Source organism: Symphodus melops (genome assembly GCF_947650265.1).
Source record: "Symphodus melops genome assembly, chromosome: 19".
Taxonomy (NCBI): Eukaryota; Metazoa; Chordata; class Actinopteri; order Labriformes; family Labridae; genus Symphodus; species Symphodus melops.
The window spans coordinates 22,338,289-22,361,540 of NC_136709.1; the positions used below are offsets into that span (position 1 = coordinate 22,338,289).

General features: G+C 47.4%; 6 protein-coding genes across 10 annotated transcripts in view; 4 read left to right on the plus strand and 2 right to left on the minus strand.

Moving 5' to 3' along the window:
* Positions 1 to 23,252, plus strand: part of atl1 (atlastin GTPase 1) — a 170,355-nt gene that overhangs the window by 60,581 nt on the left and 86,522 nt on the right. The gene's annotated exons all lie outside the window — the stretch shown is intronic.
* Positions 1 to 23,252, plus strand: part of dmac2l (distal membrane arm assembly component 2 like) — a 105,200-nt gene that overhangs the window by 51,609 nt on the left and 30,339 nt on the right. The gene's annotated exons all lie outside the window — the stretch shown is intronic.
* On the minus strand, positions 39 to 5,111 carry lgals3a (lectin, galactoside binding soluble 3a). The gene is given in 11 exon segments (XM_079369095.1): positions 39 to 554; positions 557 to 584; positions 586 to 618; positions 620 to 694; positions 1,098 to 1,150; positions 1,153 to 1,253; positions 1,342 to 1,429; positions 2,460 to 2,997; positions 2,999 to 3,178; positions 3,748 to 3,765; positions 4,529 to 5,111. Coding segments are annotated over 10 exon segments (1,128 nt in total). The 5' UTR covers positions 3,763 to 3,765; positions 4,529 to 5,111; the 3' UTR covers positions 39 to 537.
* gmfb (glia maturation factor, beta) lies at positions 5,261 to 8,822 on the plus strand. Its single transcript, XM_079369497.1, is given in 7 exon segments — positions 5,261 to 5,435; positions 7,224 to 7,320; positions 7,679 to 7,728; positions 7,804 to 7,896; positions 7,898 to 8,012; positions 8,105 to 8,178; positions 8,261 to 8,822. Coding segments are annotated over 7 exon segments (666 nt in total). The 5' UTR covers positions 5,261 to 5,270; the 3' UTR covers positions 8,333 to 8,822.
* Positions 12,974 to 18,065, plus strand: cnih1 (cornichon family member 1). The gene is made up of 5 exons (XM_079370470.1): positions 12,974 to 13,178; positions 14,173 to 14,241; positions 16,991 to 17,103; positions 17,184 to 17,327; positions 17,464 to 18,065. The coding sequence occupies exons 1-5, from the start codon at positions 13,098 to 13,100 to the stop codon at positions 17,489 to 17,491; spliced, it is 435 nt and encodes a 144-aa protein (XP_079226596.1). The 5' UTR covers positions 12,974 to 13,097; the 3' UTR covers positions 17,492 to 18,065.
* cdkn3 (cyclin dependent kinase inhibitor 3) lies at positions 18,334 to 22,275 on the minus strand. Of its 5 annotated transcripts, XM_079370075.1 has the most exons (8): positions 21,610 to 21,738; positions 20,121 to 20,242; positions 19,758 to 19,813; positions 19,625 to 19,669; positions 19,263 to 19,485; positions 18,867 to 18,898; positions 18,687 to 18,790; positions 18,334 to 18,516 (listed from the first exon to the last, which is right to left on the minus strand). In XM_079370075.1, the coding sequence occupies exons 2-8, from the start codon at positions 20,195 to 20,197 to the stop codon at positions 18,427 to 18,429; spliced, it is 627 nt and encodes a 208-aa protein (XP_079226201.1). In that variant the 5' UTR covers positions 20,198 to 20,242; positions 21,610 to 21,738; the 3' UTR covers positions 18,334 to 18,426. The 5 variants fall into 5 exon arrangements, with proteins under 5 accessions (XP_079226201.1, XP_079226200.1, XP_079226198.1 ...); XM_079370074.1 differs by lacking the exons at positions 18,867 to 18,898; positions 21,610 to 21,738 and adding an exon at positions 22,248 to 22,275; XM_079370072.1 differs by lacking the exon at positions 18,867 to 18,898 and having other exon boundaries at positions 20,121 to 20,231; positions 21,610 to 21,740.

Consider the following 23,252-nt stretch of genomic DNA (forward strand, 5'->3'; position numbering starts at 1 on the left):
ACAGGTGAACTCACCTGTCAGGTCAAAGAAAGAACAGCAACAGGGAAACTAGCATTTATTTTTCCAACAGGCAGCAGCTCATTTAAAGTGTACATCACCACCTTCAGTCATTCTCACCTGGTATCTATGGCAACCGCTCGGCGCCCTCACACCTCCTTCCTCTCCGTGACGTCACCTTCAGGTCTGACTTCAACATGAAATCATGATTCTCTGTTTCAAACTCATCCCTCCGGTGTAAGAGGAGGAGTAATACTGAAGAGGGGGAGGAGCTTACAGGAGTAAGGCGGGGGACAGACGGCGAGCAGCAGCAGCATCACACGCTCATGCATTACATACAAAGGCTTCTCCACACCCGATATAAAGAAGAGATAATAAACAGAGTGTGCAGTCTCTTCAGCAGCTTCCTGTTTACATACAAAGTGATCAACTACAAAAACTGATTAACTGCTCTGGAATAAATGTGTCAGCAGAACGCACGCCCGCTGACTTTGTGCCTCCATCACGGTTCGTGTGTGTGACCTCCGCCTGCAGCGACGCTCAGATCATGCTCGGGGAGCGCTGTGCAGAACGATGTCTCCGGTCACACCGCAGCAGCGTCACCTCCTCCAGACCGCCCACTTCGGTGCTCGTACTCCAGCAGGTGAGTGCCGTCCACCGCCACTTTAAAGCTGTCCTCCTCCACCAGGATTTTCAGCTGCACGGGGGGGGAAGGGGGGAGGAGGAGGAGGGGGGGGAGGGAGGAGGAGGAGGGGGGAGGGGGGGGAGGAGGAGGGGGGGGAGGGGAGGGAGGAGGGAGGGGAGGAGGGGGGAGGGGGGAGGAGGAGGAGGGGAGGGAGGAGGGGGGAGGAGGGGGGGAGGGGGGAGGAGGAGGAGGGGGGAGGGGAGGAGGGGGGAGGGGGAGGAGGGGGGAGGAGGAGTGAGGGGGGAGGGGGAGGAGGAGAGGGGGGAGGAGGAGGGGGGAGGAGGAGGAGGGGGGAGGAGAGGATTCAGCTTCAGCACACATTTCTGTCGTCATCATGAGCTCTGATTGACGTTCATTGGTTTTATAAAGCCTATGAACGATTCTCCTCGTCACGACGCTCTCTCTAAAGCTTTACCTCAAAACGCCGCCCAGGAACGAATGGGAACAGTCCTTCCCGCTCCTCCGGCCCCAGCATCCTCCGAGGTTGGAGTTCCTGACGATGGTCTGCTCATGGAATCGAGGGTTCAAGTGAAAGACGACGTCGGAGCCTCTGATGAAGTCGACCTGGAACCTGCGAGAGAAAGATCACAGAGAGTTCAAACACAGGAGGCAGCGCCGCCAGCAGGCAGTGACTCAGGTGTGGAGGATGAACATCTTACCTGTCTGCACCTGGAACGGGCTCCCCAACTATTGTGATTACAAGTCGAGGTAAAATCCCAGCATGCAGCGGGAGATCATACGGCACATCTGTAAGAAACAGACGTGTTTATTAATTCCACCTGATCACATGACGAAAACTCCACCAAGAGGAAACACTGAGTCCAACATTAACCACACTGAAGCCCCGCCCACATTCCTAATGCATCACCCTCATGAGTCACAACCTCCTCTGTGGCGCCGCCCTCTCAGACGACTCAAAGTTCAGACAGAAAGAAAAGGCACACGTGGAGTATAAACGTCTTTACTTCAAACATTAAAGAACAAACAGTTACAGAACGAGAACACAAACCAAACATAGAAAACGTTCCACAGACAGGAGTACATATTTATTGAGTCAGATGTTGGTGCAGCCTAATCAAACCATGGCGATTCAGGAGTGGCGTCCGTGTCGAGTCATTTATAGGGCGGATAATATCTGGGCTGAAAGACAAGAATACAGTTTTTATAACTCAGTGTGAAAGTCCGTCCTGCGTCATGTTTGCAGCCCAGCAGAGCTCAAAGAGAGAGAGAGAGAGAATCCAAAGGTAACCTCACCGTCTCAACCAACCACAGAACAGCTGACTCAGTCCTGACAGGAGGAGGAGCTTCATGAACTCAACCAGCTGCATTCTGTTTCCTGTTCATCTACACGCAGCTCTGATACCAACACACTGATTCTCTTTATAGAGAGACTCTCTAAGTCACTTCTCGCCTCAAGTGAAGCCCCGCCCCCTTCCGTCAGTCAGAAAGTCTCTAAGTGTCTGATTGATGTTTTGACATTTTGAGGAGCTGAATGTGTGAAAACAGTCGCACCCAAACATCCTGACACCTCGCCAACACTCCTAAAAACACGCCATCATCTCTGCTTTCAGGGTTTTCGTTAACTTCTACTTATTTTCTACACGTCTCATAATCACCAGTTGATCTCACACCAGTTAAACCGTGACATCGACAGTGAAGGTGTAGCCCCGCCCCCCCAAACCCGAAAAGAAAGCCACCAGAGAAAGACCCCCCCCCCCTCCGGAGCAGCAAAGAAAGGCAGCAAGCAAGCCCCATCACTGTTAGACCTCGATCTTACTCACCATCATGCCTCCTGGAGCTGCTCCACCGTATGGATCCATAGACCCAGGACCAGGTCCGAAGGGGCCAGGGGCAGGAGGGAAGCCTCCCCCTGCAGGAGGTCCCCATGATCCCGTGGGTATCGGGGGAAAGCCTCCAGCAGGGAATGCAGGGAAAGCTCCAGGGCCAGCAGGAGGGGGGAATGCACCTGGACCACCTGGTCCGTACATCCCGTTGCCCCCTGCTGGGTAAGGCATGTTAGGATAAGGCCCCGGGGGGGCACCGGGACCAGAGGGAAAAGGTCCTGTTGGGTAAGAAACAGGGCCTCCAGGGAGCTGTCCTGGAGCTCCTTCAGGCGGGTACTGCCCGGGGAACTGCCCTGGGAACTGCCCTGGGGCTCCAGGGCTGGAGGGGAACTGCCCTGGAGCTCCTGGTGCAGGTGGATATTGTCCAGGAATCCCAGGACCAGGTGGAAACCCTCCAGGTGCTGACGGAGGTCCTGGGTATTGGCCAGGTGCTCCAGGACCAGAGGGAAACGGGAACTGACCGGGCGCACCCCGGGCCAGACGATCCACCTGAGAAGTCCCCCGGAGCGGAGGGCTGGCTGGGAGCTCCTGGGGCTGACCCGGGCCATCCCGGGTTAGAGGGAGGGGGGGGGTTGTTAGCGGGGGCTGCCGGGTTGACGTTGCTTGTTTTCTTCGCCTGTCTCGGGGTGTCATCTCCTAACGCATCTGCCAGCTACAGGAGAAAAGACGCTGGTCAAAGAGTTGGATACCACCTGTTAAAAAGTCTCTGTTGTGTTTCATACAGGTGAGCAGGAGAGGACAGAATCCTCTCAAACTAACAAGCAGACTCCTACACTTCATCATTTCACAAATACATTAGCAACCTTTCAGTCCACTCAGATGTTTCACCAAAAGTTGTTACGATAAGGCGAGAGACAGAGCGAGCGCTATGAAAGGGAAGGGCAAATAAGGAGAGGAGTGAGCAACCTGGACTCTATAGACAGGTGAGAGGAAAGAATCAGGCAGTGGTCCAAATGTCTTATACATCAAAATCTCTCAACAAACAGGTTGGCAACTAATGGACCAGACGATTTGTTGACAACCTGTTTGTATACAATTGAGACAGTGTGCAGGAATTTACATGCAACTTCTGATCATTGCAACAATAAAATCACATAATATCAGGTGTTGATGCTGCATAGACATCTGCATAGTTTGATTTTTAATCATATCAAATGAAATTGTAAAGTTCTGGTATCATGAAGACCCGATCGGAAGAGAAAGTGAATCCTGCAAACTCACCGAGAAGTCTGCCATGATCTGAAACAGAAAGAAATGTTAGTTACATTTAAAGTTTATTAAAACAACTAAGTGCCGAACACTGCAGATACTCCACATTAGCTGCTTAACATTACAGATACTCTACATTAGCTGTTAAACACTGCAGATACTCTACATTGGCTGCCAAACACTGCAGATACTCTACATTGGCTGCCAAACACTGCAGATACTCCACATTAGCTGTCAAACACTGCAGATACTCCACATTAGCTGTCAAACACTGCAGATACTCTACATTGGCTGCCAAACACTGCAGATACTCCACATTAGCTGTCAAACACTGCAGATACTCTACATTAGCTGTCAAACACTGCAGATACTCTACATTAGCTGTCAAACACTGCAGATACTCTACATTAGCTGTCAAACACTGCAGATACTCTACATTAGCTGTCAAACACTGCAGATACTCTACATTAGCTGTCAAACACTGCAGATACTCTACATTAGCTGTCAAACACTGCGGATACTCTACATTTCCATCCAGAAGGAGGAGCCACTAAATCCTTCCGAGCAGTCTGAAGGGTTCTGACTGAAATAAAATTAGCACACAGCGAACGGAACAGAACCGAACTCACTGACAGAAGCTCCAATAACAGTTTAAACACTGAAGCTACACATCAGGCTTCAGCCCGAGCTCACTGCTGCTAGCTGTAAGTCAACGTTTAGAAGGTTAGCTCGTCTTTTCCCGGGCTTTCAGAACAATTTTAAGAAGAAAAATAGCTCCGTCAAGTCGCCTTACCGAAAAAAGAATAAGAAGAACTCCTCTGGGAGGTTTGAATCCAGCTGTTGAGGCAAGTTAGCCAGCTTATTAAACCTGCTGAGGAATCGAACTACAAGCTAACGTCAGATCTGCTCTCACGACTACAGGAAGCTGCGTACACGCGCAGCGTTCATGTGTTGGAGGAATAATCGGAAAAAGGATCATTTACTGGAGGGCTCTGACAGAGAGGGTTGAGGTTTTTAATTATTTATACACTTCAGGACAAAAGTCGAACTTTCGAGAACAAACGCTGATTTTGTTTCCAGGTTAAGAATTTAAAACACTCCGGGACGGAAAACTTTCTAAAGTGTGAAATCCGTGCATCGAGGGAGCACTTGAACGCAGCGATCACGTGCCTTAAGAATGACGTATGTGAGGAAACGCGCACACAAACAAACACACCCAAATCAAAGCTACTTACATAAAGTAAACAAAAACGAACAACATTAATAATCATTTTGTATTTATGATTAGAAATAGCTGATCACGTTTAGTGAATCAACTGACTCCTCCCCCAACACCTTCAGACAGAGCCCTCTCTATTAAACAATAAATATGACTGAACTCTCTATTAAACAATAATGACTCAGTATAAATATAAGTATTAAACAATAATGACATAATATAAAATATTAGTATTAAATATGACTTAGTCTAAAACAAATGTTTCTTGCTGTCATACTGTAAAAGGCCACTCGGGGCGCTAATATGCTACCTGTTGATGTCATTAAACAGAACAGAAGAAGAAGCTCGAAGAAGGGGGGGCTGCTTTCGGCTGCTAGCTTTTGATTGGTTACAACAGTCATGTGATGACGTGACGTATAAAAGAAATAACACAGAAGAAGAAGAAAAAGAGCAGCAGCCTCGAGAAGATTCTTTAAAGATGGTGAGTCCCTCAGAGAGCGGCGGCTATCCGTGAGTCGCTCTTAGATCGCGAGCCATGAACGTCACGTGACGTTTCACCTGGACAGGTGAACACCGCGTGTTTGGTTAGTGTTGGCCTTCTAGCTTTGTTATGGCGTTCTGTCAAGTCAGCCTGAACTGAAGGGTGTGGTTTCCGGTTGTCTTTTCAAAACAAAACTACTGCAAGAGAATTGACGAGCGTAGGAACCGTCTTAAAAACACACGTGATCAAAGTTAAGTCACGATTGAGGGTTATTCTTTTATTTCTGTACACAAAAAACATCGATAAATGATTTAACATCAGAGAGGAAGAAGAGGAGAGAGAGGAAACAGGAAGTGCAAACGATCAACTGACGTCACATGATCTGTACCAGCGTCTCTTTATAAATCTGATCTTTAATAGTCTTAATAAATCTTTAATCTGGATAATAACATGATGTAGATGTTAGTGCAGTATCAGACTGCAGAGAACTGTTGTTGTCACAGCGACAGACGATAATAAATAAACTCTGAGAGGACAGAAAGTCTTATAAATGTCTTATAAAAGTAAAATAAGAACTGTGTTTGAAAATAATTTCCTTGATTTGATTAATTTCTGCTTCTGTTTCCTGACAAGCTTAATGCAACACTTTTATTTAGAAGGCCATTGTGTATATGTGGTTAGCTTGTTCCAACATGTCTGAATGTTTGCTCCCTTTCAGAAGGAAAAATTTACCCTGAAGGGTTTTCATGTCGGGACCGCTCGATTTAAACCTGCAGGTCAGGTGACTAGATTTAAACCTGCAGGTCAGGTGACTAGATTTAAACCTGCAGGTCAGGTGACTAGATTTAAACCCGAGTCGTCTTCCTTACCTGACGATCAACAAATAGGATAGAATAACACATCAGTAAGAGAAACCAAATAAACTAAACTCAATGTAAGTTTGAAAAAAATAATATGTGTAACCTTCTGCAGTTCCTGGAGTGTCCACTAGAGGCTGGCTGCAGTACCTGGAGTGTCCACTAGAGGCTGGCTGCAGCAGCACAGGAAGTCACATACACACCCATTCAAACAGCCTGTTTTTACAGCAGACATGAACATGTTTACAGCCTGCTTCAAAAAACCAAATAGGTGTGATTAGCTCATGTCTCCATCCACACACACTGTACGGGGGGAATGTTTTGATGACTCAGCAGTTTTGATTGGATGAAGGATCAGAGTTATTCACAATAAGGCGTGTAGCTGAGTTGATTGACAGGTGGGCGTGGCCTCAGCTCCAGCTCTCAGCCTGTCGTTAGCTTGACTCAAAGTTAGCCTGAGACAGCATTTCCAGCACGGAGACCGCCATCCATGGGACTCCAGCGCCCCCTGCAGGGACACACGGGGGACTCCAGCGCCCTCTGCAGGAACACACGGGGGACTCCAGCGCCCCCGCAGGGAGACACGGGGGACTCCAGCAGCCCCCGCAGGGAGACACGGGGGACTCCAGCGTCCCCCGCAGGGAGACACGGGGGACTCCAGCGCCCCCTGAAGGAACACACGGGGGACTCCAGCGCCCCCCGCAGGGAGACATGGGGGACGACACTCAGGCTTCATTCATTTTTTCAGTCTGTGGTCTAAACGATATAAAAATGAGTTATTAGTAAAAAAACAACACGAGTGCTGTCACAGTATTGGTTTACTGTCTGCTACATGTGTGCAGACAGTAAACACAGATTTTTTCCCAGCAGCCTCGGGGTAAGTGTGAAGTCATGGCGTCGTGTCGCTGAGTGTCAGCTGTTTGTGTTGCAGAGTGAATCACTGGTGGTGTGTGACGTGGATGAAGAGCTCATCACAAAGCTGAAGGCTTTCCGTTTCCGTAAAGAGACCAACAACGCGGCCATCATCAGTGAGTACTCCCTCTTTCTATTCGCCGTCATAAACACGCTGTAAACATGGCTGCACGAGGAGGTCAGGTGACCTTCACCTGCTGCTTGTGGCGGGCACTTCAAGGACAAATTGGATTTTTCAAAATGACGAAGATTATTAATCTCAGAAGGGCAAATTCAATGTTCCCGTCTGTTATGAAGAGGTCAGGAGGGGCTGCACATGCTGCCTTGCTCAGGAGCACCTTGGCAGTGAGCTACCCGAAGAATCAGACACTCCGTCATGGCCTCTGTGTTGATCTCCAATGTGTGGACGCGTGATTGGAGGGTTTCTGCTCTGTGATTGGCTGAGGAGTAATAGTTCTGTTTTTTTCCCTTCAGTGAAGATCGATAAAGATCGACAGCTGGTGGTTCTTGATGAGGAACACGAGGTCAGTCAGCTGTTTGACTTGTCGTTTGAACTGTGGTGAAGCTGAATGTTTGACCATCTGTTTCTGTATTTTCAGGACATTTCTCCCGATGACCTGAAAGACGAGCTGCCGGAGAGACAGCCCAGATATCCTTCAAGTCGAGTGTTTAAAGTAGAGTCTGAGTTTGTGTGTGAAGTCTGAACTGTCCTTAGCTGCACCAACGTTCATCGTGTACAGCTACAAATACCAACACGACGATGGCCGCGTGTCTTATCCTCTCTGCTTCATCTTCTCCAGTCCAGCAGGTGAGTCGCACGCTTCCACACTCTGTGGTCGTCCGGCTCGCTCACAGAGCAGCGCAGTGGTTGTTTGTAAACGGAGCGCTTTGTGTTGTCAGGATGTAAAATGGAGCAGCAGATGATGTACGCAGGAAGTCGACAGGTCCTGGTGAAAGCTGCTCAGCTGTCAAAGGTCAGTGAGGCGTCGCAGACAGTCGAGCGCGTCAGCTGCTGCCTCAATCAAACTCTTCTTCTTCTCCTCCGTTTGCTCGCAGGTGTTTGAGATCCGAGCCACGGAGGACCTGACGGAGGACTGGCTCAGAGAGAGACTCGGCTTCTTCGGCTAAAGTCGTCTCCCGCCGTGTGCCTGGGCGGTGAGGGGGATCCAGATTGCACAACTCGTGTCTTCTCTTTGAGAGCGCACGCCACAGTTTCCCTCCTCTTCCTCGCAGACCTGATGAAATATGGTTTACGCTGTGCTCGGTTTTAGGCCTCTGATGGTCGACCTCACTTCCTGTTCAGAACATTGTGCGTTTGTACATTGTCTTTGAGCGGACCAAACCTCGCCCATCCGCCAGCCTAAAGCTGGAGGTCGTATCTCGTCAGGTCTGTGATGTCATGTGCCAGTAACGTGTCTTTGTTCCATTCACACTCCCGTAGCTTTTAACGCCTCAGCATCGCCACCAGGACACGTGACGACCACTGACCGTGTAGAAAGATGGACTCCTGTCCTTTTTACCAAAGTGAAGCCAAAACACGCTGATGGGCGCCGACGTTCACCGAGTGTGGCGCTTTACTGATGCCAACACAAACACTGATTCAGCTTCCTGTTAAAGGTCACTCAGGTGGTTCAGACAATCATGCTTATAGAAAGTTCACGCTGCCATGTCGGAAGCTCATTGGTCAACACAGCTGTCAATCATAGCGTTTTATAGAATCAAATAAACGTCTCTGAGAAACATTCATCTGTTACCATGGAGGAGGCGGAGCTTATGAGCTGTACTGCTGCTGTTTTGGCTTCACTTTGAGGATCTGTTGTCGTCCATCTCTTTACACAGTCTGCAAGTTTCCATCTTTAGTTTACAATGTTTGTTTTTTTTTACCTTTTAATGAGTTTGACCTTGTGATCGTTTCGGCTGTTTGTAGTAAATAAATCCTTCCTGTTGGTCACTTCCTGCCGGAGAGCGAGCATCAGGCTTTTTACCTTTATCACGCCAACACTACGGACTTGCACGACCAACGCTGCATTCACGCGCTCTGTGGAAGCTCGGACTCGACTCCTCTCCGTCGGGAGCGAATGTTTCAAACCAGGATCGACCCGAGCGTGCAGCGCCGCTGAGTCAGCTGTTAGTCGTGGCTGCACTCAGTCTACTCTTGTTACCTAGCAACAGTGGTGAGAGGTTAAATGACGATGACGTAACAGAAGGATCCAAAACGTTCCCTGTGAGAAACTCATTCTTCTGATTATTCCGACAGCACGTGAATGCAGCGTTATCTATGACACCTTCTCTTCTGTGCACGTGAACACGCCGCAGCAGGAGGCGTGACGCGGCGCTTACGTCACTTGTGCGTAACGCTGTAATCAGCCATGGTGACCACGAGACTCCTGCTGAAACATTCCAGTTTTTGAGCGACACACCGACCTCCATGACGGCTCCTTGAACGCCGCGCTCGCCATCACCTGCTGAGCTGCTCCGCGTCAGCGTCGCTCTGAACGCAGATCGTTGGGCTGCTGTTTGAGAGAAGAGAAGCACCATGAAGCTGAAGCACCATGAAGCTGAAGCACCATGAAGCTGAAGCACCATGAAGCTGAAGCACCATGAAGCTGAAGCACCATGAAGCTGAAGCACCATGAAGCTGAAGCACCATGAAGCTGAAGCACCATGAAGCTGAAGCACCATGAAGCTGAAGACAAACACTAACTTTCCTGAACTTGAAGCCGTTTGTTTCTTTTTGAATGTCGGTAAAAATCTCGGAGCAGATTTTTCTTTTGACGAGCTCTGATTGAGCGATTCGTACGATCCCATCCTGTCAGCTCAGTAATCGTTGATGGCGACGCCAGACCCAAAGCCAACGTTCAGATTCTCGTGTTCCTAAAGTTCAGTGACCCTAAAAAAGAAAGTGACTTAGAGTTCCTTGTTTAGAGATGATTTAAATCTGTGAATGATGAGGTGTGGATGTGAAAGCTACTGTAAAACAGCTGCATGGTTTAACAAACACTTCTCCAGGAAGTCTGAAACAGGCTCCTCCTCCTCGCCGTAACGTCCTGGTTGTTCTCTGAGGTTCGATGGATTCTGCTTCCTGTAGATCTGTTGTATTTTTATCCTCTTAAACCTGACGCTGTGTCTTTAATAACTTTTCTTCTACTCATTCCTTTGTCATAAAAGCTGCCTCATCTCTGAAAGCTGACATGTTTGTTCTTCTTTATAAAGTGTCTGTTGTCCTGTTGAACAAATAAAATGAGGCTGATGTTTAACCTGCTGCTCTCTGGAGGGCGTGAACTTTGTCATCTTGAGGCTAAATCAGTTTTACAGCCAGGTGGAAATAAACTCCTCATGAGAGGTCCTGAGTCTGATATGACCTTTGACCCATATTCAGCTCCAATGGGTTTATTTACTACTGAACACACACACACACACACACACACACACACACACACACACACACACACACACACACACACACACACACACACACACACACACACACACACACACACACACACACACACACACACACACACACATTAAATATACCCAGCAGCCACACACACACACACACACACACACACACACACACACACACACACACACACACACATTAAATATACCCAGCAGCCACACACACACACACACACACACACATATATACAGTATACATTAAATATACCCAGCAGCCACACACACACACACACACACACACACACACACACACACACACACACACACACACACACACACACACACACACATATATACAGTATACATTAAATATACCCAGCAGCCACACACACACACACACACACACATATATACAGTATACATTAAATATACCCAGCAGCCACACACACACACACACACACACACACACATATATACAGTATACATTAAATATACCCAGCAGCCACACAAATGCAGTGCCTTGCGAAAGTATTTTGCCCCCTTGAACTTTTCGGCCTTTTTTTTTTTCGACCTTTTGTGAAGAATCAACAACAAGTTGGACACAATCATGAAGTGAAACGACATTTATTGGATATTTCAAACTGTATTAACAAATAAAGAACTGAAAATTGGGCGTGCAAAATGATTCAGCCCCTTTAGTGTCAGTGCAGCAAACTCTCTCCAAAAGTTCAGTGAGGATCTCTGAATGATCCAATGTTGACCTAAATGACTAATGATGATAAATAGAATCCACCTGTGTGTAATCAAGTCTCTGTATAAATGCACCTGCTCTGTGATAGTCTCAGAGGTCAGTTTGAAGCGCAGAGAGCATCATGAAGAACAAGGACCAGGCAGGTCCCAGATACTGCTGTGGAGAAGTTTAAAGCCGGATTTGGATACAAAAAGATTTCCCAAGCTTTAAACATCCCAAGGAGCACTGTGCAAGTGATAATATTAAAATGGAAGGAGCATCACTCCACTGCAAATCTACAAAGACCCGGCCGTCCCTCTAAACTTTCAGCTCATACAAACTGATCAGAGATGCTGCCAAGAGGCCCATGATCACTCTGGATGAACTGCAGAAATGTACAGCTGCGGTGGGAGACTCTGTCCACAGGACAACAATCAGTCATATACTGCACAACTCTGGCCTTTATGGAAGAGTGGCAAGAAGAAGCCATTTCTTAAAGATATCCATAAAAAGTGTTGTTTAAAGTTTGCCACAAGCCACCTGGGACACACACCAAACATGTGGAAGAAGGTGCTCTGCTCAGACGAAACCACAACACAACACAGCTCATCACCATGAACACACCATCCCCACTGTCAAACATGATGGTGGCAGCATCATGGTTTGGGCCTGCTTGTCTTCAGCAGGGTCAGGGAAGCTGGATGGAGCCAAATACAGGAAGAAAACCTGATGGAGTCTGCAAAAGACCTGAGACTGGGACGGAGATTTGTCTTCCAACAAGACAATGATCCAAAACATGAAACAAAATCTACAATGGAGTGGTTCACAAATAAACACATCCAGGTGTTAGAATGGCCAAGTCAAAGTCCAGACCTGAATCCTATCCAGAATCTGTGGAAACAACTGAAAACTGCTGTTCACAAACGCTGTCCATCCAACGTCACTGAGCTCCAGCTGTTTTGCGAGGAGGAACGGGCAAATATTCTCTCAATGTGCAAAACTGATAGAGACAAACCCCGAGCGACTTACAGCAGTAATCGCAGCAAAAGGTGGCGCGACAAAGTATTAACTTAAGGGGGCTGAATCATTTTGCACACCCAATTTTTCAGTTTTTTATTTGTTAAAAATGTTTGAAATATCCAATAAGTTTCGTTTCACTTCATGATTGTGTCCCACTTGTTCTTGATTTTTCACAAAAAATTACAATCTTTATGTTTGAAGCCTGAAATGTGGCAAAAGGTCGAAAAGTTCAAGGGGGCCGAATACTTTCGCAAGGCACTGTATATACAGTATACATTATATAGACCCAGCAGCCCCACACACACACACACACACACACACACAGTATACATTATATAGACCCAGCAGCCACACACACACACACACACACACACACACACACACACACACACACACACACAGTATACATTATATAGACCCAGCAGCCACACACACACACACACACACACACACACACACACACACACACACACACACACACACACACACACACACACACACACAGTATACATTATATAGACCCAGCAGCCACACACACACACACACACACACACACACACACACACACACACACACACACACACAGTATACATTATATAGACCCAGCAGCCATGTTGTCAGCACTGGGCAATGAGTCCAGAAGGTGGCAGTAATGCAGCAGTATGGCAGCCACACATTAACAGTCACTGAAGAAGAAGAAGAAGAAGAAGAAGCTGACCGAGCAGAGCAAACGGAGAAAAGATGGCGTTCACATTCGCGGCCTTTTGTTACATGCTAGCTCTGCTACTAACAGCGGCGCTCATCTTCTTCGCTATCTGGCACGTGAGTACAAATTCAGACATGTTTTGGCGGGAGGGCTTGTTGTCCGCACGTGCTGATTAACGCGACACAGGCGGGAAGGACCGGTCCAGAGCAAACTGAAGGCCAGCTACACAGACTGGACGGTGTTCGGGTTTTTCCGTCACTCGCCTCGGCGCGGGTCCGATTGTTCGAGTTTTTTCGTCACTCGGCAGGTCGGAGCGGGTCCGAGTGTTCGGGTTTCTCCGTCACTCGGCGGGTCCGAGCCGGACTCCATAGAACCTGACATGTGTTTAGTGCTCGTGCACCGAGCAGAACGGTCACAGAATGAACCCAGCTAACGGCTAATGTTATCTACAACGAAACACTAAATAAAACATTTCAGTGTCATCTTGTCGGCCTGTTTGAGTTAAACGTTTATCTAGAACAGTCTCCTTGTGTTAAACGTTTATCTAGAACAGTCTCCTTGTGTTAAACGTTTATCTAGAACAGTCCTTGTGTTAAACGTTTATCTAGAACAGTCCTTGTGTTAATGATTTATCTAACAGTCTTTGTGTTGAACATTTGTTAACTTTTAAGTCTCGTGTCTTACTGCTGTTGCCAAGTTATTTAACCGTGTAATCAGCATGTCCTGCTAACGTTACATACTGTAAACCTTACAGAGATCTGTCGAGGTTCAGCCTGGTTTTACCTGGTTGCTGTTTCTCTCACTCTGATTAGATTTTCTCTTCTTTGCTGCTACGTCCACGTCCGTCAGATTCACCGCTTTGAATCTCCTCCAATCACTGAGCTGTATCCTAAACTCACCTGCTGCACAAATCAGAACAGTAAAATCCAGTCAGTCTCTGCAGACACAGTCACACACGTACGGAGGCCCAGAAGGGACAATGGAGCAGCTTCACTTTAGAAGATGTTTTTTTTTTTTTTTGAAGGACCCAGCTGCTGACTGAATGTTTATAACAGATTTATAGTAAAAATCAGAAACTGTGCTAACTGTGTGATGGTCTTGTCTCCCCAGATAATAGCGTTTGATGAGCTGAAGACTGATTACAAGAATCCAATAGATCAGTGTAACACTTTAAATCCGGTAAGTGAGCCTCCTCTTGCAGCGCCCCCTGCTGGCCTCTTTGAGTGCATGCAGTAAAGCTCTAATGTTTTTAGGGTGACTTTTTCCGCCTGTCATTTCTCTGCACTGTTTTGCTAAATAACCTGCCTGTTCTGAATTCAGTGATCTTGTCAGCTGTCCTACTCTAACGCCTTTTTGTTTTTATTTTTCCTAATCTGCTTCTTTTTTTTCTTACACTTTTTTTTTTTTACTGCAAAAAGACAGTTGAAAAGGTCAAAAAGATAAAAAGAGTCAAAATTGCATTGAAGGTTTGTACCAATCTTTCAAATGCTCGCTCAGTTTGACGCAGTCTTGTCATTTTGCACGGAGAAGTGTTTGCAAACGTCTTTTCAGTTAACTAATCTCGACCTTCAGACGAGAGCTCAGCCGGGGATTAGATGGCGTGCCGCCTGTTGATCGCCGTCATGTAGAAGATGTCTGCCATATGTTGGTCCTTTGGACAGGTTTTAAATGCTGTAATAGAGAGGAGCATTCTTTCTGTGAGTGTGAATAACTCAGATGAAACTGAAGTGGGTACATACTGAGCTACTTCCTGTCCAGCATGCTGAGCTACTTCCTGTCCAGCATGCTGAGCTACTTCCTGTCCAGCATGCTGAGCTACTTCCTGTCCAGTCGAAGCGTCCGTGTTCTCTGACAGGAAATATTCAGCCCGTAGTTTAGCTGTTAACTGAAAAGACTTGCAAATGCTCAAAACCTGCATGATTTTATTACAACCTCCCCTCTGTTTGAGTGTCAGTGTTCTCGTTAGGGGAGGGGGGCGAACCTCAGGTAGGAGGGGCCAACCTCGGGTAGGAGGGGCCAACCTCAGGTAGGAGGGGCCAACCTCGGGTAGGAGGGGCCAACCTCGGGTAGGAGGGGCCAACCTCGGGTAGGAGGGGCCAACCTCGGGTAGGAGGGGCCAACCTCGGGTAGGAGGGGCCAACCTCGGGTAGGAGGGGCCAACCTCGGGTAGGAGGGGCCAACCTCAGGTAGGAGGGGCCAACCTCGGGTAGGAGGGGCCAACCTCGGGTAGGAGGGGCCAACCTCGGGTAGGAGGGGCCAACCTCGGGTAGGAGGGGCCAACCTCAGGTAGGAGGGGCCAACCTCGGGTAGGAGGGGCCAACCTCGGGTAGGAGGGGCGAACCTCGGGTAGGAGGGGCCAACCTCGGGTAGGAGGGGCCAACCTCAGCTAGGAGGGGCCAACCTCGGGTAGGAGGGGCCAACCTCGGTAGGAGGGGCCAACCGCGGGTAGGAGGGGCCAACCTCAGCTAGGAGGGGCCAACCTCGGGTAGGAGGGGCCAACCTCGGTAGGAGGGGCCAACCGCGGGTAGGAGGGGCCAACCTCAGGTAGGAGGGGCCAACCTCAGGTAGGAGGGGCCAACCGCAAGTAGGAGGGGCCAACCGCAGGTAGGAGGGGCCAACCTCAGGTAGGAGGGGCCAACCTCAGGTAGGAGGGGCCAACCTCAGGTAGGAGGGGCTTGAGTTTAGGAGAAACAGCAGCAGGCGTTCACACGCTGTGAGACGATGATCACGTAAAGAGTTTAAAACAGATTCAATGGCTGCTGGTCAGGTGGGTTTGAAACAGACTGGGATGGTTAGAGCATAATCTGCCGTCCAATCACAGCGCTCGCTTTTGCAAATGACATGATACTCTAACCTGGTGTCCTAACGGCACGCTGGATTCGACAGGTAAATGTTGAGAACTGGCAGAGATTGTTCCGAGCGTCCTGAAGGATCACGTTCTTCCTGCGAGCTGCTGCACGTATGTGAGCTCAGCGTTGGCGCTCGGTCACAACAGATGGCTGCGTCAGGCTCCAGCTCAGCAATAATGTGGGACATGTGATTGGTTGTTGAATTCAGTGTAGGAGGAGTCAGTTCAGTGGTTTTATATTTGGCAGCACAGTGCAGGATTTCAACCCCCACACCTTCCTGCACCGTCTTCTCCCCACACATGCCCCTCCCCTCTCCATCTGTGGGCTGTCGGTCCCCCCCCCCCCCCCCCTCTGCTCCTCTTTGAATGCATGGCTTCCATGTGGTGCCTCCATCTGCCCCTGTGAACCCGACTCTATCGCCCCGCGGCGTGCTGCTGCATCTCCACGCCGTGCTCTCAGCATGCTCCTTCTGCGCCGTGTCAGGACGATCTGCAGTTCCGCCCTCGCTGCCCGACATGTCGATGTTATCTGCACAGCGACTGGTCGTTGGGCTTTCCTTTTCTATTTGTGGTCAGATTTGATGATGCGTGACGTAAACGCAGGGAGGGAAATTAAACTTAGATTTCTTAAATATACCCTCGCCGACCTCGCTTGACCATATTCACACGGCGAGGTATTCATCAGGAGTCCGACACGGTTATCGAGCAGAGTCAACATCTGGACGTTTGTGTTTTACTGAACTTTAAATGGCGAGCGCTGAGTCGAATGAAGACTGCGGCGTTGGATCGTCTGATTGGCGAGGAGACAAACCTCCGAGCTGCGTGCATGAGCAGCGGGCTTCAGCGGGCTCGCCGCACGTGGCTCCTCCTCTTCAGATAAATGTGATTCAAAGCCGCAGTTTTTATCGACCATCGGAAGAATCCGTGAACTTTCAGCGGTGGCGTTTTAAAATGTCAGCGAGCACTTTGTTTTGACAGCGTTTGCGGCGCCGCCTGCTGCTCGTGGTTATAGAACGTGTGATCGTCTGAACACGGGATGAAACGACTGACCTCTGACCTTTCCTTGTGTTTCCTTCACAGCTCGTCCTCCCGGAGTATCTCATCCACTTCTTCTTCTGCGTGATGTTCTTCTGCGCCGCCGAGTGGCTCACGCTGTGTCTCAACCTCCCGCTGCTGGCCTATCACGTGTGGCGGTGAGTGTTCTTCTGTGGTTAGCTTCCACCATGATGGCGTCTTCACACCCGACAGGTTGACCATCTCGTCTCTGCTGCAGGTACATGAGCCGACCAGTGATGAGCTGTCCCGGACTCTACGACCCCACGACCATCATGAACGCTGACATCCTGGCGTTCTGTCAGAAAGAAGGCTGGTGCAAACTGGCGTTCTACCTCCTGTCCTTCTTCTACTACCTTTACGGGTAAGAACGCCAGTTTGACCTCCATCGTGTTGTGTCTGTGGTGGTGGATGGCGTGTATGATGGCGTGTGTGCGTGGTGGACGGCGTTTATTGGACGTCCAGCTGTAGTGAAGACTTTCGGTCTTTTCTCTCCACAGGATGATTTACGTTCTGGTGAGCTCCTAAAGCCGGCGTTGGAGGCGGAGCTTGGTGTACAGTAGACGAGCAGACACGATGATGATAGTGCGGGAACACTGGACCTGGCGGAGGAGACGCCATTTCTAACAGACGAACTGTCGACCCCCCCCACCCCCCACCCCCCCACCCCCAGCGTGTCCGAGTGCCACCTCTCGGCGTTCCTCTCATCGAGAAGTCGACCTTTTTATGGAAGCGAGGTCGACCGCACGACTTGTTTTTATTTGAAACCTTTAAATAAAGTTTTTCAGATTGTGTGTGTGTGTGTGTGTGTGTGTGTGTGTGTGTGTGTGTGTGTGTGTGTGTGTGTGTGTGTGTGTGTGTGTGTGTGTGTGTGTGTGTGTGTGTGTGTGTGTGTGTGTGTGTGTGTGTGTGTGTGTGTGTGTGTGTGTGTGTGTGTATTTATTCCGTGCTCATCGACACTCCTCGTAGCTCGTCTCTGTTGGCGCTCTTTAGATCATCGAGTATTTATTGGCGTTTTCGTGTGTTTGAAGAGACGACGGCGTGTCGGGTTTAATTTCATGTTTTAGATCTCATCGTGTTAAATAAAGATTTCCCCCTCTGATCATGTTTTTGAGTGTTCATCTGTGTGACTTTAGGCCCCTCCCCCACAGCCTGACTATAGCTCCGCCCCCACCACACTAACGAGCCATGAACAGAAGTTTCATCATTTATTACCCACAGACACAAAGCTGACCCTGAGAGACAAAGAAGCAAACGCTTCAGAAATAAAGGCGCCGTGATCAAACGCCACGTTCCTCTGAACACGGCTGTTACGGACAGGAAGAAGAAAAGAGCAGACACGCCCACTGAGGTCCCCCAAGTTCTGAAATATAAATGCGATCAGGATTCTCTCCTCAGGCAGGAAGAGATGTTAAAGTGCGATCGTCAGAGGCAACGACGTTCTCGCCATCTGAAGCTGTCGATCACCGAGACACGCAGCGCTCCGTGGAAACGTCTCTGCTCTCCTGAAACGCAGACGATCGCTCCCGAAACTCGTGCAGGAAGTTGTATTGCTGCCAAACAGGAAGTCAATGTCAGTGAAATATGTTCTTAAAGATACAGATCAAATATGAGCAGCGACGACGGCGTGTTAGGAGGCGAAGCTGGAGAGCGGCGAGGAGCTCCTCTCCAGAACGCATTTCTGCACGTTAGTTTAGCAACAAAAGAAGAAGAGTGAAGTCACCTTCACGGTCTGTATGGCTCCGCCTCCTCGGTGCTCCCGCAGGATCTCGATGGCTTTGTTGGGCGTCATCGTCAGAGAGAGCTGAAGCAGCAGACATGCAGCGACTGCAACGACACGAGAGCGATCAGACGCAAGGACACACGAGACGAAGAATCAATAACCAAAGATTAATATTCATACTTAATCCAGAGCGCCCGAGGCCGCCGTAACAGCTGCAGGAGGACAGAGAAGAAGTGGTGAGACGATTGTTTGCTGAGGCGTCTAGGAAGAAGCACACAGACTCCATCTGCCTCAGAAATGTTTGTATATTCTTAAAGCTCGTGTGACGAGTCCGTGTTCAGGTCCCGCTGACTTTCTGCAGAATAAAGACGAGAAACTCGGCTCGTCGTGTTCATGACGCACCAAAAGCGTAAAAACATTTCAGGCTGACATTGAGCTTTAGAGCATATCGATAAAAAGAACAAACTGATCTCTAAGACAAAACCAAACGCGCTCCACATTCTGCTAAACCAGTTTTAAAGAAGAAGTCGGGCATCATCAGGAGCAACAACGTTGGAACCAGACGGAGTCACTCACTGGATCACCGTCCTCCTGTTGCTCTCCAGGCTGACCTGCAGCTCCTCCAGGATGTGGCAGCACTGCTCCAGCTCAGGGGCGTCTCCGTCTGCAAAGGGCCAGTGATGGACGGTGAGGCCTCGCTGAAGGTACGCCTCCAGCAGGGAGGGGACACGGTATTTATGAAGTTCTCCTCTGGTACAGAAAACAAACACCTCCTGCACACCTTGATTCTGCAGCTCCTCTGAGAACCAGACAGAAACCAGATCAGACCAAAGTTACTGACGGCAGCGGCGAGTTCCTTCATCCTCCTCGTTCACGCACCAGAAGTAAAAACACACATCTTCTTAATGGTTGTTTCTTCTATGAAATCATGATCTTACCAACATCTCTGTCCAGACTCCTCCGGATATCTTTGTATTTACAGCCTGAAGTCAGAGGAACAAAAGGAAACGTGTCACAAAACCCAACGATCCAGAACCAACTGGGACACCAAGAGTTCACTGAAGTCTTTACCTGGTAGAGCACAAATCCCCAGAAACTGTGAGCACTCCACCATGGACAGAGGTAACCTGACAGCCAAGACAATCAAACATACGTGAACACAGTTGATTAGCTAGATCACAGACGTAAACAGAAGTCTCAGCCGCCTCGTGCTGAAAAGGATGAAGACTGAAAATCTTTAAATCAGAGTCTGTGCGAGATCAGCAGGACAAGCAGCGCTAAAGCTATCACGACCCTCCAACCAAACACACCTTCAACTTCTTGTTTTCTTCAGACAAATAACCTCTACAACCTCCATATCCTGAAACACATCGTTCAGAACAGCCATTTAGAGCATCACGTGACCGTGTCACCAGGATGAGTGTTGAGACTGACCAGGAGATGTTGAAGGGAGTCAGCTGCTCCTCTCCGACCTCCTCGTCTTCAGAGGAGTCAAACTCATTCGTCCTCATGGTGTCAGCACAGCGAGGATTATGAAAGTATATACTCTTCTTCTACTGAAAAAGACAAAAGGACACTACAGTCAGATTAACATGTAAACACACTACAGTCAGACTAACATGTAAACACACTACAGTCAGATTAACAAGAAAACACACTACAGTCAGACTAACATGTAAACACACTACAGTCAGACTAACATGTAAACACACTACAGTCAGACTAACATGTAAACACACTACAGTCAGACTAACATGTAAACACACTACAGTCAGACTAACATGTAAACACACTACAGTCAGACTAACCTGTAAACACACTACAGTCAGACTAACCTGCAAACACACTACAGTCAGACTAACCTGCAAACACACTACAGTCAGACTAACATGTAAACACACTACAGTCAGACTAACATGTAAACACACTACAGTCAGACTAACATGTAAACACACTACAGTCAGACTAACATGTAAACACACTACAGTCAGACTAACATGTAAACACACTACAGTCAGACTAACCTGTAAACACACTACAGTCAGACTAACATGTAAACACACTACAGTCAGACTAACATGTAAACACACTACAGTCAGACTAACATGTAAACACACTACAGTCAGACTAACGTGTAAACACACTACAGTCAGACTAACATGTAAACACACTACAGTCAGACTAACCTGCAAACACACTACAGTCAGACTAACCTGTAAACACACTACAGTCAGACTAACCTGTAAACACACTACAGTCAGACTAACATGTAAACACACTACAGTCAGACTAACCTGCAAACACACTACAGTCAGACTAACATGTAAACACACTACAGTCAGACTAACATGTAAACACACTACAGTCAGACTAACCTGTAAACACACTACAGTCAGACTAACCTGTAAACACACTACAGTCAGACTAACCTGTAAACACACTAGTCAGACTAACCTGCAAACACACTACAGTCAGACTAACCTGTAAACACACTACAGTCAGACTAACCTGTAAACACACTACAGTCAGACTAACCTGAAAACACACTACAGTCAGACTAACCTGTAAACACACTACAGTCAGACTAACCTGTAAACACACTACAGTCAGACTAACCTGTAAACACACTACAGTCAGACTAACATGTAAACACACTACAGTCAGACTAACCTGCAAACACACTACAGTCAGACTAACCTGTAAACACACTACAGTCAGACTAACATGTAAACACACTACAGTCAGACTAACATGTAAACACACTACAGTCAGACTAACATGTAAACACACTACAGTCAGACTAACATGTAAACACACTACAGTCAGACTAACATGTAAACACACTACAGTCAGACGTGTTGTTTCTCAGAGAGTTCATTGCAACTTTAACAGGCTAACGTTAGCTACGTGTTGTTAGCTTTACCGGAAAAGAACGAGTTCGTGTGAATTCAACAGGAAATTCTTCTTTTATGTCTCCGATAACACAGACATATTCTATAACAGCTCCCGGCGGCTGCTTCTTCGATTTAAAAACTACTGACAGACAGCAGCCAATCACATTTACTTCTAAACCTTAAGTCACGCCCCTCCTGAAAGACTGCGCATGCGTGTGGATGAGGTCGCTCGTTTTGCATTAACCGGTTGTCCGCATAGGCGGGGTTAAGAAGGTAATCAAAGACGACGTCTTTAAAGTTTTTGAAAATTCGAATTAAATTATAATTTTGTCGAGATTCGAAGTTTAATATTGATATTTAATATTTAAAAACTATTCTGGACATACGTGATCATATTTATTGAACGGAATGTCCCTATACGGTGTAGAAATCATTCACATCTTCACTTTAGAACAAACATCAAAGCTCCGCTCTTAACTATTTAAAATAATATACATATTTCTTTTTGTATTTAATGTTTATCATTCACTTAGACCAAAACATCTGCAAGCTTTAACATCCGGTTACATTTAAACAATAAAACACCTCCAAACTTTAACTTCCGGTCACATTTATACAATAAAACACCTGTAAACTTTAACATCCGGTCACAATAAAACTTTTAAACCTGGCTGGATCAAAATAATGCTGGAGAATCCCCTGAAGGTCTGCTGAATGATTTCTGATCGAGTCTACTCAGTGAGCGTCAGCACGGACACCTGCTGTCCGCAAACAAACAAACAGACAGACAAGCCCCGCCCCTCTCTGACTCAGGTGAGGAGGAGACTCTGAATGTTTTCTCTCTTTGGAGCATCACTGAGCAGCAGCAACCTGATCGGAGGTGAGTCGATGCTTTGTGTGTCTTGATTTTAAAGAAACTGACCTCTCTCTAGTTAAACATGTTCTTTAAGAACATGTACATACATGTACATGTTCTTTAAGAACATGTACATGTATGTACATGTTCTTTAAGAACATGTACATACATGTACATGTTCTTTAAGAACATGTACATGTATGTACATGTATGTACATGTACAACATGTACATGATCGTTTTTCAACTTAAACTCTGATTTCAAACCAAAAAGTGAAACAACATGTCGTAAAGATCCTTTAAATGGATGTGACATGCAGAATGACATGTTGTGTTTTAATGATTGTTTGTTTGTATGCACGCGCTGCTCGTGCCTTCTGTCAGCAGACCTTCAGGAGGAACTTGGCTCCTGCAGCCGATCCCCTGCAGGTCTCAGCTCTTTGGCTGGCTCCACACACACACACACACACACACACACACACACACACACACACACACACACACACACACACAGAGAGAGAGAGAGAGAGAGAGAGAGAGAAAAATAATATACCAAATTACGTACAATATAAGAGATTAGAGCAGATTCAATATTTAACTAACTAGTTAACTTTGTTTGTTTTTAAATACAAGAAACACAAAATAAATAATTAAAATTCCATTTTATAATATAAGATAAAACAGATTCAATTAAGAAAATCAATACAATAATATAGAAATGATTATTTCATTTTAAATTTTAAAGTTGCTGGTTAAAAGTGCAGCTCTGTTTCCACTTCCTGTTGGGTGCAGACTCGGTCCTCTTTGGGGGGGCAGG